A 17,544-nucleotide genomic window follows, 5' to 3' on the forward strand; every position below is an offset into this window, starting at 1 on the left:
CGGGTTCGATCCCTGGTCTGGGAAGATCCCACACGCTGCAGAGCAACTAAGCCTTCACGTCACAACTACTGAGCCTGCGCTCTGGAATCTGTGAGCCACAACTACTGAGCCCATGTGCTGCAGTTACTAAAGCCCACACACCTAGAGCCTGTGCTCTGCAACAAGAGAAGCCACTGCAATGAGAAGCCTGTGCACAGCAAGGAAGAGTAGCCCCCACTTGCCACAACTAGAGAAAGACCGCATGCAACAATGAAGACCCAACACAGCCAAAAAATAGATAAAATTTAAAATAAATAAAGGCAGTCAGTAATATAAAAAAAAAAGGCAAAAGATTTAAACAGACACTTCACAGTTGTATTAGGGTTCTCCAGAGAAAAAGAACCAATTGGATGTATATGTATGTAGAAGAGACTTATAAGGATTTGGCTCATGTGATTATGCAAACCAACAAGACTCAAGATCTGCAGGCTGAGTCAGCAACTGGAGACTCAAGAGAGCCAAGAGTGTAGCTCCAGTGTGAGCCTGAAGGTCTAAAAACCAGGAAAATTGCTGGTGTTGATCCAGTCTGATGACTGGCAGCCTCAAGACCCAGGAAGAGTATGAGTTTCAGTTCGAGATTGAAGGTAGGAAAAAGTCAGTGTCCAACTTCTAAGGCAGTCAGGCCAGAGAAGTTATCTTACTCAAGGGAAGGTCAGCTTTTTTGTTTAATTTAGAACTTCAACTAGTTGGATGAGGCCCACCCACATCAGAGAGGGCAATCTGCTTTACTTACTCTACTGCTTTCATATTAATCCAAAAACATCCTCACAGAAACACCCAGAATAATATTTGACCAAATATTATGGCCCCGTCAAGTGGATACATAAAACTAACCATCACAACCATATACAAATGACAGATAAACACATTAAAAAATGCTCAACATCAATAATTAGAGAAGTGCAAATTAAAACCACAATGAAATATACCTATTAGAACAGCTCAAATAAAAAATACTGACAATACCAAGTGCCGACAAGAGTGCTGAGCAACTGGACTTCTTCTCCATTGCTGGTAGGAGTGCAAAATGATACAGCCACTCAGGAAAACAGATGGGCAAAATTCAGGCAAATTTCTTATAAACATAAACACACATCTACCAAATGACATAGCAATCCCACTTCTAGGTATTTGCCAGAGAGAAGTCAAAACTTAAAATCACGCAGAAAGCTCTAACCAAGTGTTTACAGATGCTTTATTCATAATAAAAAAAAAACACTGTAAAGAACTCAGATATCCTTCAATGGGTGAATGGATCAATAAACTGTGATACATCCTTGTAATGGAACACTCTTCAGCAATTAAAAGGAACAAATCATTGATTCATGCAACAGTAAGTATGAATCCCAGATGCACCTTGCTAAGTAAAAGAAGAGAGTCTTTATAAAGATTGTATGCTGTGTGATTCCGTTTACATGACATTCCGGAAAAGACAAAAGTATAGGCACAGAAAAAAGATCAGTGGTTGCCAGGGGCTAGGTGTCAGGTTGGGTTTGCCTGCAAAAGGTCAGCACAAGAGAATTTTTTGGAGGTGTTGGAGTTATTCTTTATCTCATTTGTTGTGATCACCACATTTAAGCATGTGTTAAAATTCATAGACCGATACAACCAGAAAAGTGAATTCTACTATATGTAAAAATTCAAACATTTAAAAATCAACAAGTCAAGGGACTTCTCTGGTGGTCCAGTGGTTAAGACTCTGTGCTTGCACTGCAGGGGGCACAGGTTTGATCCCTGGTTGAGGAATTAGGATCCCACATGCCGCGCGGCCAAAAAAAACAAAACAAAACAATCAAGTCGAATTTTGAAGCTAACCTGATGATATGCCTTTAATCAATTACATGTGTCACAGGAAGGAAGCCTATTAAAAAAAAAAGCATATATACTGAATATTTATTATACATCACCATTTGTGTTTCCCTGAGTGAAGCACCCTTTCTGATTATGGAAGTTCACAATAGGAAATTTATGGAAATCCAGGACACTACAAAGAAATTACCTTGTCAACATCTCTCAAATGTCTTGGCAGAAAAATAGTTCTCATAAGGCCAATTCTTTATTCTCTGAAGAAGTAGTTGCCTCTTCTGTTAAAAGAAGTTGTTCCTGGCATACATCTAGTTGATAGGTCTCTTGGAATTTGCCCTGAATTTGTCTCAAGCAAAAAAAATAAAAAATAAAAAGCTGGTCTGGTAGAAGATGAGAATGTTTGATGATATGACAGCAACTCTCTGTCGTGTGTGTGTGTGTGTGTGTGTGTGTGTGTGTGTTTAGAATCTCTTGCATGTAACTATTTGTTTCTTTGTTTGACTAGATAACACGTTTACATGATTTGAGCTTTGGTGGGTGCCAAGGCTGTTTATTAGTCAGAACAGACCGGTGGGACACCAGAGGTGCCCATTTTAATTGATTGATGCCAAGAGCCATACTGGTTATTAAATAAGTTTAATATAAGTCCTGTAAGAGTATCAAGTGAAAAGTCTCCCTCTGTTTTGTGCCCTGGATCCTTTTTTATTTTCTTTAATGTTTGGTATAGAGGCAGAAGGGCCTTTCAATACTAGTCTATATGAAGTTGTGAAAAGATGGGAATTTTAATTACTTCTGGCAGTGTACAGCAATGCAACACAGGCAAATCTTATCCCAAATCAGTCTCTGGCATCCCTCCAGCCTTCCTTTGAGGGCTTTCTTTTTCATTTGTGCTCCTCACTCCTGGCAGTCACCTTGAGAGTCAGCTTGCCTCTTAAGACTACCTGCTAATAGTCCTTGTTATTTAATAAAGAAGCATGTTTCTTGCTATATCACAAATTTAGTTTTTACCCCCAATAGTCTGAGGGCTTTCTTTTCTTTAAAATTTTGTAATTGGTTTTCTTTATAACACAGTATATCTTTTAAGCTTTTAAAAACATTCTTCTGGGAAGAGGTCTGTGGGATGCACCAGACTTCTAAGATGTTTATGTCAAAAAAGGTTAAGATTCCTGCCATATGCCATAGATTTGGCGATCCGAATGAAGTTAACTCACCTTTCCTCCATCCAATATTCCCCCCAAACTTCATACCAATTCTTGATGACGTCCGTTCTCATGTCTGGTACCCATAGAACTTTCTAGCTCAGTTGCTTCTCTCCCCCATCCTCCATGTCCAAAATAAAGAAGGTGGCCCCTTTCCCTTGATTTCCCTCAAATACAGCAACAAGTGCCTTTAGATCCAGAGGGAAAAGCACTGTGGAGGTAGGGTGGGGATTAGAAGGTGCAGGGCATGGCAGAGGCTGTGGACTGAATATCGGAAATCCCAGTTCTGGGAAAGTCCCTAGGGCCCATCTGTACAGGGAAAGACGTTCTCATGGGTGATAGGCAGCTCCTGTCCTGGGATCTTTCTCCCCCTTACATGCTGTTCTTCTTGGGCTGCTGCCAGACCCCGGGATTCCAGCTCATCATTTACTCGGACCCTCAGTTTTCTCCTGCTGTCACCCCTGTCTATCCCATCTATGCACAGAAGACCTTGATTTCATAATGAAGAGTTTTTACCCCGAGAAGAGCTCTTGCGAAAATAAAAGGAACAATTTTCCCCTATATTTATGTACAGTTTACATGAATTTGAAGATAAAACAAGAAACTTGTAAGGTATTTTGAATTCACCGTGGATGACTTTGAGTGTCCGCTCCCCTTTATCATCAGAATTTCTGTGGGAATTTTGAAAAACATTGGTTTGGGGCTTTAAGGAAGACACAAGCTGATGAAGGGGGTTACATGCATTTAAAATAAAATCCATACTCCTTTACAGACCCCACAGTTTGTCTCCAGCCTCTTGTAGCCAGTCTCTTCCTTAGTCCACTCTGTTCCAGCCACATGGAACTTCTTGTGGTGCTTAGAATCCTCAGCCCCAGGGCCTTTGCACTTGTTTCCTTTGCCTGGGATCTCTGCTGCATTCTCTCCACTGGCTTCTGCTCTTTCTTCTGATCAAATGTCATCTCCCCATTGAGGCGTTTCCTGATTTCTCTTCAAGATGCCCCCCCATCTTTATTCAGCTTTAGCCCAGCACCTCAGTTGTTTACTTCATATCACTTACCGTAATATAATTATTTTACCTGTTACATTTTAATATCTGTTTTTGCTATGAAAACAGCTCCATGCTGATCGGGACCAGGACTGATTTGTTCATTGCTGCATCCTCAGTACCTAGCACAGTGCTGGGCTTTTAATAGGATCTCAACAAAAATTTACTGAATGAATGATTGAATAAAGTGTAAAGTGTGCCCCTCTCAGGATGGTTCTGTTTTCGCAAGGGATTCCTGAAGATGTAGAAGCTTCCTTATCAAAGTAATGAAGTTATGATAGCAAGGAAAAAGGCATAGGATTGATATTTTACATCAAGTAAAACTTCTTATGTGACATTTCTTCCAGTTAGTGCCATCTGATCTGCTAACCAGAGGGCTGACAGGGCTGTTTTTGGAGAAGGTGAAAGATTACCCTTTGGGATCCCTTTGTACATTTTGTACAGCCAGAGAAATCAGTTTGAAGAGGTGAGCGATAAATTCAAGAAATATTTAGTTTCCAAAATTCTAGACTCAGAACAGTTAAGAATGATTGCAAAATTTGCCACATAGCAAATAGTCAAAGACATCGTCCTTAATAATTATATTACGACTTTTGGGTTGATTTTCTTTTTTAAAAAATTGTATTCTTTAATCCACAGGTCACAGTTTTTATCCACGTGAACACACATGGCTTTGTTACGAAAAAGTAAGATTACAAACTTTTGAAAATTATAATTAAAAATAGATATTTGTAGAGGGTTTTTTTGATGCTGGATCTTTTTCTTTTCTCCTTCTTCTTCCTCTCCTCCTCCTCCTCCTCCTCCTTCTCCTTCTTCTTCTCCTATTTCTTTTTTAAATCTTCTTTGGTTTTCATGGATAGTTTTCTCACAGGCAATTCTTGGCATCATTAGATTAGGATGATTCCCATCAAAAGTTGTTGAGTGTTTTGTTCAGAGGTGGATTTTTCATGAGGGGGTCAGATATTTCCAATATTTCCAAATATTATTGATTTTCTCATTTTAAATAAGTATTCATGTTCCTGCCTAATTAGCATTTGTAATTTTGTATTCTTATTCTTAAAGACTCACCTCAAATTGTGTCATCTTCAGACCCTATCAAAACCTGGATTTGCCTCTGATTTTATTCCAGTTGTTTGTGAATCTAGAGGGAAAATAATAACCTAATTGTGTTACTGTTACCCTCAGTGTAGAGTTGCCCAGTGTAGCAGATGAAAAGAGAGGATATCCAGTTAGATTTGAAGTTCTAATAAAGTATAATTTTTTTTTAGTAGAAGTATATCCCAAACATTGCATGGGACATACAAAAAAGGGGTCAGATGGTAGTAGACATTGGGCTGCTTCCTCAAACTGGCTGTGGGAAGCGAATGTTAATCACTTGTGTTGATAAACGCTAGAACTTTGTCCCTTGTCTTCTGGTTTTCTCTAGTTTTGTTTTAATCTGTGTGTAGTATCTGGTTGTCTGTGGCTGAATCTCATAACCCAGAAAGGCAGAGAGGAGACAGCTGTCAGCAAGGCAGAACCATTGAGCCTTAGGACGTAGCTCTGGAAGGCATCCATGGAGACTGTCCAACACCTTGCTTTTACAAATGAGAAGACAAAGGCCTAGGGGCCAGAAAACAGATCAGTATGAGGCCAGTAAGTATAAATATCTTGACACACAAAAATAGTAAATAATAATACAAAACAATTTAAAAGTCTTTATTGGACCTACATTGCCTTTGTTAACTCTCAAAACACCCCTGTAAGTTAATGGTTATTATTACAATCCTCATTTAGCAGATGAGTAAACAGGCTCAGAGAGGTTAAGTAACCTGTCCAAGGCCACACAGCTAGGAGGTGGTAAAATGAGATTTGAGTCTGACTTCAAATCTTAGCCCTTTCCCCTTCTACCATTGTTTGCCAAACTGCAGGCATTTTTGTACCGCATGTGACAATGTACCACTTTCTCAACCTTTCATCGTCTGTGTTCCTTCTCTTCTGTGCATGACTTACTATTTTCTTTACATTGACTCGTTTAAAAAATTTTAAGTGTATTTTGTAATCGAAAGTGTATATCCTTACTGTAAATAGAATAACAGTTATCTCTCAAAAGAAGGTGATTGTACAAATATATATGGTTAGAATAATGTTATTCAATTCTGGGTAGCTTTTGTTACCTGCCTGCATATGAAATTAGGACTGATTTCTCACACTGTGATTTGATGTTACTTAATGCTATGAACACAAGCCTCCAAAACCATCCCATGTACAACCAGTGATGTGTGGCCCCATACTTAGGAAGACACTGTCTGACACCATTCTACTTCTCAGTAGATCCTAAGGGCAAGCATCACTGTTCTGGAAAGGATGGCCCTGGTGGCTTAGGCTGGGAATAGGTATTGGGATCTTCTAACCTCTTACTCAGGGCAAGAGTTTTCTTTACGTCATCCTTGACTAGTGATAGAATTAACTGAGAAGCAGCTGTGTTATAATGACTAAGAACAAGTATTCATAATAAGTACTGGCTCTTCAAAAGTGTTATATAAATGTTGACTATTATTTGAAACAACGTATTCCTACAAAGTGGCTCCAAAGGCAGTAGCATGTAGTCATCAAGGTTGTAGCCTCTGCCATCAGACTGCCTGGGTTTAGCCCTGGCTGTCCTTAAACTACATCTTTGTGTCCTTGAGTATCAGCAATATCACAGATGAACTCTTTACTCTGTGTGCTATCTGCTTAGAGAAAGTCTCCAGACCTCCACTCCTGTGTATGTCAGGGAGAGCATCTACTCACACTGGCTCTTCTAAACTTATTCCACAATTTCAGTGTGATAGTTATACTTCAGGGTGTTTCTATTTTTAATTTCAGTTAACCAGGTGTTGCTGTTCCTTCTGATTGTGACCATCTGTGGGATTCTGTATAAGAAAGTTCATAAGGGGACTGTGCTCAGGAACGAAACAGGTATGCTAAGTGACATAAGCCAGTCACAAAACGACAAATACTGTGTGATTCCACTAATGTGAGGTACTTAGAGGAGTCAAATTCATAAAGACAGGAAGCATAATGACGGCTGCCAGGGGCAGGGTGGGGAGAGGAAATAGGAGTTATTGTTTAATGGGTATGGAGTTTCGGTTTTACAAAATGAAAAGCGTTATGGGGATGGATAATAGTGGTGATTGCACAGCAGTGTGAATGTATTTAACACCACTGAGCTGTACACTTGAAAATGGTTAAGAGAGTAAATTTCATGTTGTATATTTTACCACAATGAAAAAATACATTAAAAAAAAAAGAATCAGATAAGCAGGCATTTGATCCATCTCGATGAGATATGTAAGAACACAGTTTGAGTCCTTTCAATAGCTGGGTTCAGAGACAAACAAAAATTTGGTCTGCTTCCAAGCACCTGCTTGTAGAATATCCACGCAAGGCCAAATTTTCAGTTGTATTCCAGAGTGATCAGTGCCATTCAAACTTGAGCACATATGAGAATCATGTGAGGGCTTGTTCAAACACAATCCTGGCCCCAAGTTTTGAATCAGTAGTTTGGGTGTGGGGCTGAGAATTTGCATTTCTGATGAGCTCCCAGTTGATGCCCAGGCTGTTGGTTCGTGGTCGGCTCTACATCCGTCCCTCTAAAGTCTCTCAGTAATTTCGCCTATGAGCAAAATCGCTGCACTGACCCTACATCCTCCTCCAGCTGCACTGAGAAGCCTGGTTTCCCTCCTCAGGGGTAAACTGCACGAGATGGCACCTTCACGACCTCCAAACATACAAACCCAACCCACACGAAAATTAAGCAGCACCAGTAGTGTTTTATTTTTAAGTAATGTACTTTTTTGTATTAGCATTTATGGAAAATACAAAACAGAAAAATATTACCTGTAGCTGTGCCAGCCAAAGACATACAATTAATATTTTGGTGCATCGTATACATTTATATTCACACTTTTTTTAAGCCAGAGGCTTAGGCAGTAGACTCACTACAAGGAACAAAATAAATAATGTCCTTGCTCTGACAAATCTGATTTTTTTTGGCTGTGTTGTGGGGCTTGCAGGATCCTAGTTCCCCAACCAGGGATTGAACCTTGGCAGTGAAAGTGCCAAGTCCCAACCGCTGGATCACCAGGGAATTTTCTCAAAGCTGATTTTTTTAATATTAAAAAAAATCATAGAAAAACAATTAAAAACATGTATAATCTGGTCTAAATGAACAAGAAGTGCATCTGGAAAGAGAATGATTTCCACACAAAGATGTGTATGCAGATGCTTATAGGGCAATATTGATAGTAGCCCCAAACTGGAGACAATCCACATGTGAATCAAGTAGTGAAAGAATGAAACATACTATATCCAGACAATATAATAAATATATCCGGACAATATAATAAATATATCCAGACAATGGAGTACTTTTCCACAATAAAAAGGAACAAACTACTAATATGTGATATGATATGAATAAACCTCACAAACATGCTGAATGAAAGAAGCCAGACCCAAAAGGCCACATGTTGTATGATTCCATTTAAAGGAAATTTCTAGAAAAGGCAAATCTATGGAGACAGAAAACAGGTCAGTGGTTGCCTGGGGGTGGGAGTGGGAGTGGCTTGACTGCAACCCAGCTGAAGGGAAATTTTCTGGGGATGAAAATGTTCTAAAATGGGATTGTGGTGATAGTTGTGCAACTCTATAAATTTACTAAAAATCATTGAACTCTGTATTTACATTAGGTAAATTTAAAGACATCTAGGGCTTCCCTGGTGGTGCAGTGGTTAAGAATCTGCCTGCCAATGCAGGGGACACGGGTTTGAGCCCTGACCAGGAAGATCCCACATGCCACGGAGCAACTAAGCCTGTGGGCCCCAACTACTGAGCCTACGCTTTAGAGCCCATGAGCCACAACTATTGAGCCCACATGCCACAACTGCTGAAGCCCGTGTGCCTAGAGGCCACCACAGGAGAGGCCACCACAGTGAGGAGCCCGTGTACTGCAAAGAAGAGTAGCCCCCGCTCTCTACAACTAGAGAAAGCCTGCATGCAGCAACAAAGACCCAATGCAGCCAATAAATAAATAAATAAATAAATCTATAAAAAAAAAAAAAAGAAATCTATATTAGTCTGCCTAGGCTACCATAACAAAATACCACAGACTAGGTAGCTTAAACAATGGACATTAATTTTCTGACAGTTCTGGAGGCTGGAAGTCCAAGATCAAGATGCTGGCAGGGCTGGGTTGTTCTGCAGAGGAACACCTTCTCTCTGTGTTCTCACGTGGCCTGGTGTCCTTTCCTCTTCTTATAAGGACGCTAGTCATATTGACTTAAGGCCTACCCTGATGGCCTCATTTAACCTAATTGCCTCTTTAAAGGCTCTATCTCCAAATACAGTCACGTTCTGAAGTACTGGGGGTTAGGACTTCAACATATGAATTTTAGGGGTACACAATTCAGTCCATAACAGTATGTAAATAATGACTCAATAAATTGCTTTGAGAAAGAAGGAGAGAGAGGGTCATATAAGGTCAAATGTTGTCTGAACTTCAAGGTTTTTACTCCTCACATTTCACTTCCTGCCCATAAACCAATACATTCAGTCAGCTAGTCTCATTGCAAACTCCTTTCTCCATGGAAAGAAATGAGTTGCTTTTATAATAGCTGTTAAAGGACTGTTAGGAAATGCACATCCTAACGGATTAATTGGCTGTATGTTTATGTGTAATAAAGTGTGTGGACCATATGAATGGATCCAATAACACATTTTTATCCCATTCAGCATTAAAATTAAAAAAAAGAATCAGTGTTATGAAATACCACTCAAAAGATATAGTGTCGGCATGGAAAGATGGATGTCTGTCGTATGTTAAGTGGAAAAAGCAAGTTGCAGAAGAGTATGAAAAGTACAATTTTATTTTGCTTTTAAAATAATACAAATTTCATGTAATATTTGTATAATAAGTAGTTTATATGCTTCTGTATGTAGATTAAGAAGGGTTTGAGAGGCACACACATCACACTGGTAACATAGGTCTACCTTTGGAATGGGGTCTGATCGCAGAAAACAGTCACCATTTACTGAATACTCTTCTGTTTTGGCTGGAATTTTTCAAGAAGTGCATATTAATTTTTTAATAGACTTTATTTTTTAGAGCAATTTTAGGTTCACAGCAAAACTGAGCAGAAGGTACAGAGATTTCCATACCCTCTTCCATCACACACATACAGCCTCCCCCACTATTAACATCTGCACCAGAGTGGTACACATGTTATTGGGCTGGCCAAAAAGTTTATTCGGGTTTTTCCGTAAGATGTTACAGAAGAGCCCAAACGAACTTTTTGGCCAGCCCGATACAATCCATGGACCTACATTAACACATCACCAGTGTCCATAGTTATTTATTTTTTTTGGCCGTGCCGTGAGGCATGCAGGGTCTGTTCCCTGACCAGGGATCAAACCTGCACTCCCTGCAGTGGAAGTGTGGAATCCTAACCACTGGACCACCAGGGAAGTCCTACCAGTGTCCATAGTTTACATTGGGATTCACCCCTAGTGTTGTACATTTTATGGGTTTTGAGAAATTTATTTATTTATTTATTTTTGGGTTGGGCAGACTTATAATATTCTTTATAGAGTTAAATGGGAAGGTTATTTGAGAAGGAATAAACAAACAAAAATTATTAGGAGAACAACTCATCCAAGTTTTCATGCATTCTTTCCTATTCTACAATAGAGAAATTTATAATGACATTTATCTACCATTGTAGAATACAAAATAGTTTAACTGCCCTAAAAATCCTCTGTGCCTCACGTATTCCATATTAATTTTCACAATTTTAAAAACATTAATTCAAAGAACTAGTGTCATAAGGTAATGTTCAGAGGCCCTGGAAAGTCATGTACTGGAGAAAAACATTGTACCATTCTATGTAATCTCCTAATGATAACATTCCATGGAATCTCCTGACAGTTTCCTTGTAATCAGCCTGTGCTGGTGATTCACTGCTGGCCCACTCAGGATGCAGCAAGTTTATATGTTTGGCTAAAATAGTTTTAATTTGAAGTGGGATTCAGAGATTTGGCATTGGGAGAGCAGACATTTCACCTTTTCTAGGAATGGATATGGTTTGATAGAAGTTACTTGTGAGAATGCACTAAGGCAATATAATAAGTTTCCAGTCCATATACCATCATGATGAGATTTTATGGGCACCAAATGGCATCTCATAACCAGACCTTTTAATGGGCTGGCTCAGGCAGCACTTGGCATAACAGATCCAAGTAGTACAGTGGATGCTTCCCAAAGAATCTGCTAGGAAGGGGCATTGGTGAAGAGTTATGGTTGAAACATCTTCCCACCCTTTCTCCAATGTGCCTTCATCTATCATTCTTCCCAGGGAAGGCGTCTAGGCAGAGAGCAGTATTTTGGGCTTAGGTTAGCTCCCAGCTTCTCTGACTGGCAGAGACTCCTAAGCAGTATGGCGGTGTGATGGGTACACAGCAGAGCTGTAAACTCAGTGTTTGACTTTCTCTTGGGGTGCTCTTCTTTCATGGGGACCTGTTCCTCTAACCTCATTCTGCCCATTGCCTGATGAAGGCCTCTCTCTGAGCCTGACAGCCAGCTACTGTCCCAGATTTTTAACCCTTCCCTCTTTCTTTGCCCCTAGAAGTAGCCCATGAATTATTCCTCGAGGGCTCTGTTCTCTGAGGCCAATGCATCAGATCTGTTTAGCTGATTTCAGCAAACTTTCTTTAAGTGCTTGCCAGGTGCCAGACTCAGTGGGGATAATACGAGCTTACAGCCCAGTGAAGGAGACAGACACATGAATAGCTTCTTCCCATGCAATGTGGTAAGTGCTCAAATAGAGGTTTCTAATAAATTCATCCATCCATCCAGCCAGCCAGCCATCTATCCATCCAGAATGTATTGAGAATCTATCAATACTGTGTTTCAAGCACTGGGCTAGCTGCAGAGGATATGGAGATGAACGAGATACTGTACCGGTTCCCACAGAGCTCCTAGTGTTACAGGAGAGAAAGGAAAGACATGCAGCCAAATAAATTGCAGTGCAGCTGGTAAATCCACCCACAAGCAAGGACAGAGTGAGCATGGGTGAGGGCTGAGCTACTTGTGTTAGCGAGCTGTTAAAGTCTTCCCGGGGGCTCTGATGTCTATACTGCATTTGGAATGAATATGTAATAGTTAGCCATGTGGCAGGGGATGAAGAGTGTTCCAGACATCAGGAACAGTCTGTGCAAAGGCGTTGAGATAAGGGACAACATGGTGCCAGTATTCAGGGAACCACGGGTAGTTTTGCATCGCTGGAATAGAAGTAGACAAGGCTAGAGAACTGAACAGAGACTAAATCTGTGTGTGTCAGGAATGGAATGTGGCTCTATCCTATAGCAACCATGGGACAACTTTATGCAGTGAAGAAACATAGTCAAACTTGCATTTAGGCAGATCACTTAGAGGCCTGCAGGTACCATGTGACTCGGCAACATACTACATGATTAGATGACCTCCCCAAAATGATAGTTCAGTCCAAAAGGAACAATCCCTTAAGATTTTTTTTTTCTCTTTATAAAAGCAACCTGTGGACTTCCTAGGTGGCGCAGTGGTAAAGAATCCGCATGCCACTGCAGGGGACATGGGTTCGAGCCCTGCCCCGGGAAGATTCCACATGCCACAGAGCAACTAAGCCTGTGAGCCACAACTATTGAGCTCATGTGCTGCAACTATTGAAGCCCACGCGCCTAGAGTCCGTGCTCCACAACAAGAGAAACCATTGCAATGAGGAGCCCGCGCACCACAATGAAGAGGAGTCCCCGCTCTCAGCAACTAGAGAAAGCCCATGTGCAGCAACAAAGACCCAACGCAGCCAATAAATAAATAAAATAAATAAATACTTTAAAAAAAAAAAAAGCAACCTGTAATTACTTTGGAGAAGTTGGAAAATACAAGAAACACAGATAAGGAAATGAAAATTACTTATAATTATATAAATACACAAAGATCCTTTTGGAAGTATGTATGTATCAAACTGGGATCAGATACTAGAGAGACTTTTGTAGTCTCCCCCCACCTTTAACATGATGCTGTGAGTATTAGCTCATGCCAGCAGATATACTGTAAAAAAAGATTGTAGTGGTGGAAATTTCAGTTATGGTAGCAAGGTGGTGGAAGAGATGTAGGAGACAAAGGGGGAGGCCTTTCAATAGTTCTTAAATTACACAAAGCACAGTTTCATACATTTTTGTCAGACTAAATATCAGCTAGAACTACCCTGGGTCTGAATAATAGGATTTTGCAAAAAGGTATCTGCAAAGAAAGAGAGAGAGCTTTAAGTGAAAATCAGATGGCCACTTGACAGTGAATACGCTACATCCTGATAATTGTCATTCTTCATACCTAAAAGTTGTATTGTGGTACCGAAATATGATGTTTTGACATTAGCATTTTATATCATAGCCAAGGCTCGGAAGAATAATCAGTTATTCATCTTATGCATTAGTCATAGTTTTTCATTAATCTCCTTTTCCTTGCCATCAGCTTTGAGACAAGGGGGTGGATGATGACAGAAAGGAAGATCACAAGCAGTATATTTGGGGAATTCCCTGATGGTCCAGTGGTTAGGACTCTGCACTTTCACTGCCAAGGGCACGGGTTCAATCCCTGGTCCAGGAGCAAGCTGCACAGTGCAGAGAAACAAAACAAAACAACAAGCAGTATATTTTGTAGCAGTGTAGGCAAGGTAAATATTCCAATTCAGAGAAGAGGACTGTTGAATCAAATGAGGCTTTTCAGGTTTTCACATATATTTCAACTGTGTATATGTGTTAGGATATCCAATTGGCTTCTTTACCAAGTAATAGTGACTTAAGCAAAATAGAAGTTTATTTTCTCTCTCCAATGAAAGTCTGATGTGTCAGTTCCATAATCACCTAGATCAGGATCCTTTCTATCTTACAGCTGTGGTGTCCCCAAGAGGTAGCTTCCATCTCATGGTCCAAGATGGCTGCTTTAACTCCTATCATCATATCACCATTCCAGCCAATGGGAAGGGGGAAAAGAAAAGGGGAGGGTAAGCACATTACTTTTAAAGGCAAACCCAGGAGTTGCATATAGACTGGTGCTAACATCCCATTGGTCAGCACTTGATCACAAAGAGCTGCAAGGGTGTCTGGAAAATATTCTAGTGGTTGGCCAGGTGCCAGTTAAATTTACAATGTTCTAAGAGAAGAAGGAGAGACTGAATATTGAAGAATATCCAGTTTCTTCCCCGCTTTGCTATCTTCCCCCTGGCGTGTGGAAGATAAGTCAGACTGTGAAATTCCTTCATGTTCCAAGACTCTGAATTTGATATTTCCAGATGACGACTCTGAGGCTCCAGAGGACATGGAGGATGAGATTCCGGTGGTGATCTGTGCAGCAGCAGGGAGGATGGGTGCTGCGATGGCTGCCATCAACAGCGTCTACAGCAACACCGATGCCAACATTTTGTTCTATGTAGTTGGACTCCGGAACACTCTGTCCCGAATACGGTAATCTGTGTACTACAGACTTTGGAGTTTTCTACTTTCTTTTGATTGTCCTAATCTTTCCTAACGTGAATTCCCTTCTTCCTTTGGTTTGATAAATGTCCTTCAAATTAACGAGGGCATGGCGTGTGGTTTACTTGATGGCCAGACAGATGTGCTGCCTAGCTAAGGAAATCTCAGCAAAGCCTCGCTGGTCTGGTAGGGCAGTGCGTCATCCTGCAGAAGGGAGTTATCTCATGAATGGCGGAAACCCAATCCTGAGGCAGTTTATATGAGTCTTTCTTTCTAAAAGTTTCTCTTTTCTCTGCTTTCTTAACTTGAGAGACTATTAACATACGAGGGTGAGACAAAACTTATCCACACTCCAGTTGTATTAAAACTTCTATAAATTCTACGCCAGAGTGCACATAATTTTGGACTCACTCTCATAATATAATCATTTAGTATGGCTCAGAGTCATCACTAATTATAATTTTTAAACTGCAAAGTGGTGTCTTTCCTATCACACACCATACTGAAACATAAATTGGAATTGGAGTTAAAAGAAATAAACAGGAAATAAAATTCTAAATGTAGTATTAAAATGCGGGATAATTATATAATTTTGGTATAGAGAGTTACTCCTTGAGCCCGAGAAAAAAAACTGACAGATTTGACTGCTAATATTTAAAAAGTTTTAACTGATGAAAAACTCTAAGTGAAATTGATCACAAAACAGATTGGGCAAGATATTTTCAACATGTACTATAGACAAAGGATTACTATGCAAAATGTATAAAGAATTCTTACCAAAAAAATTTTAAAAGACAAGCATATAGTAGAAAAATGAGCACAGAATATAGACAATTCACAGAAAAAAAAAAATAAATGGCCAGCAAACATGAAAAGGCGTTATAGGGAAACTCAAATGAAAACAATGACATATAAATGTCCACTCATCAGGATGGTAAAAATTAAATAAGACAACACTGTGCAGTACAGGGAAATGGACATGCTTATTCTTTGTTTACACAATGTACACTTCATAAATTGGCAAAGTAATTTTGGGAGGGTGATATGGAAATATCTAATAGAATGGTATATTCATATATAGTTTGACTCACCATTCCATTTCAACAGCTGGGAATCTCATGCTACAGAAATTCTAGTACATATGACCAAAATATATGTACAACAATGTTAATTTCAGCATTATGTGAAGTAGTAAAAATATTGTGGAGTGCTTAAATGTCCATGAATAGAAGAATATTTAAATGAACTATGGAATATGATCCAGCTATTAACAAAGAAAGAAGGCATAGAAGATCTCCAAGGCATGTTATTAAGTGGAAAATACAAGTTGCAGTATACCTCATATAGTATGACCCATTTTTGAATGCCTTAATCCATTTGAGCTGCTGTAACCAAATGCCACAGGCTGGATGGCTTGGCTTAAAGCAAGAGAAATTTGCTTCTCACATTCTGGAGGCTGGGAAGCCCAAGTTCTAGGTGCCAGCAGATTCCATGTCTGGTAAGGGCTCACTTTGGTTCATAGCAGGCTGCCTTCTCACTGTGTCCTCACATGGCAGAAGGGGTAAGGGAGTTCACTAGGGCCTCTTTTCTAAGGGTACTAATCCCATTTCATGAGGGCACCACCCTCATGACCTAATCACCTCCTGAAAGCCACACGTCTAAACACCATCACACTGGGGATTAGTTTCAGCATACAAATCTACGGGAGACACAGCATTCAGTCTATAGCGATGAAATGAAAACCCCCAAAAGATAAATGTGTGCATGTGTCTCTGCAAAGAATAAGACCCAGAAAGATCCCCAGCTCTTAACAGTGACTATTTCTAAGGAGATGGAGGAAGTAGAGAGAGCGGAGATGAAGGGAAATTCAAGGTATTTCAAGTGTTATTTCCATCATTCATAAGGAGAATGTATTTATATTTGACTTCTATAATTAGATTTTTTGGAAACAGCACTGGAGGTACTGAGATATGGAAGACATTTGCTCCTAATCTAAATGGTCCTTGGCTGTTGTGGGATTTTCTGTCTCATCTCTCACTCTTCTTATCATTTATTGTTGCAGACTGTTCACTTAGCCTGCTGTTAACAGCCCTTTAATTATCTGTGGGTAGGAAAATCAGATAACCAAACCTAAAAGGATGGCATGTGTAATAAGAGTGAGGGTTTGTACTTGAACAAGAGACATGAGCTGCAGGACTTTATGATGTTTAAGCAGGGACTGTTTCCCAGTTCTCAGTTGTCTCCTCCACCACCCCATTTAAAATATTTTAAAAACTCTGTTCATTGAAGTATATCACAAAAACAGAAAATTGTATAGATCCTGTGTACAGCTTAGTGATCATCCTAAAGTAAACACATCCCTGTAACACCCACCACACCAACACTTGGCATGGCCAGTCTTTTTTTTTTTTTTTAATTAAAAAAATATTTATTTTCTTACAAAATTATTTATTTATTTATTTATTTATTTTTGGCTGCATTGGGTCTTCATTGCTGCGTGTGGGCTTTCTCTAGTTGCAGAGAGTGGGGGCTACTCTTTGATGCAGTGCACGGGCTTCTCATTGTGGTGGCTTCTCTTGTTACAGAGCATGGGCTTTAGGCATGCGGGCTTCAGTAGTTGTGGCACATGGGCTCAACAGTGGTGGCTCCTGGGCTCTAGAGCACAGGTTCAGCAGTTATGGCATACAGGCTTAGTAGCTCGTGGAATTTCAGTCAGTCTTTTTAACTTTGCCATTCTGATGGGTGTCCAGGGGTACTGAACTGTGGTTTTAGTTTGAAGTTCCTTGATTTTTAATGAGGTTGAACCCTTTTCCCCACACATTTCCTGACCATTTGGATGTGCATGTTCAAGTGTCTTACCTATTTCTCTGTTGGTTGTCTCTCCTTTTCCTGTTGACATGACTGTTTTTCCTCCCTAGCTTTATT

General features: G+C 40.0%; 1 protein-coding gene across 9 annotated transcripts in view; it reads left to right on the forward strand.

Annotated features, from left to right (window-relative positions):
- The window catches only part of GLT8D2 (glycosyltransferase 8 domain containing 2), a 48,277-nt gene that overhangs the window by 20,616 nt on the left and 10,117 nt on the right, over nt 1-17,544 (forward strand). For 5 of the 9 annotated variants that reach the window (XM_057741138.1, XM_057741133.1, XM_057741136.1 and 2 more), the window contains 3 exons: nt 4,729-4,775; nt 6,937-7,029; nt 14,439-14,610. In XM_057741138.1, coding sequence (XP_057597121.1) covers nt 4,757-4,775; nt 6,937-7,029; nt 14,439-14,610 — 284 coding nt within the window. In that variant the 5' untranslated portion in view covers nt 4,729-4,756. Of the gene's footprint in view, nt 1-4,436; nt 4,556-4,728; nt 4,776-6,936; nt 7,030-14,438; nt 14,611-17,544 lie in introns of all 9 variants that reach the window. The other 4 variants (XM_057741134.1, XM_057741135.1, XM_057741139.1 and 1 more) reach the window with 2 other exon arrangements.

This window comes from Hippopotamus amphibius, chromosome 7 (genome assembly GCF_030028045.1).
Source record: "Hippopotamus amphibius kiboko isolate mHipAmp2 chromosome 7, mHipAmp2.hap2, whole genome shotgun sequence".
NCBI lineage: Eukaryota > Metazoa > Chordata > Mammalia > Artiodactyla > Hippopotamidae > Hippopotamus > Hippopotamus amphibius.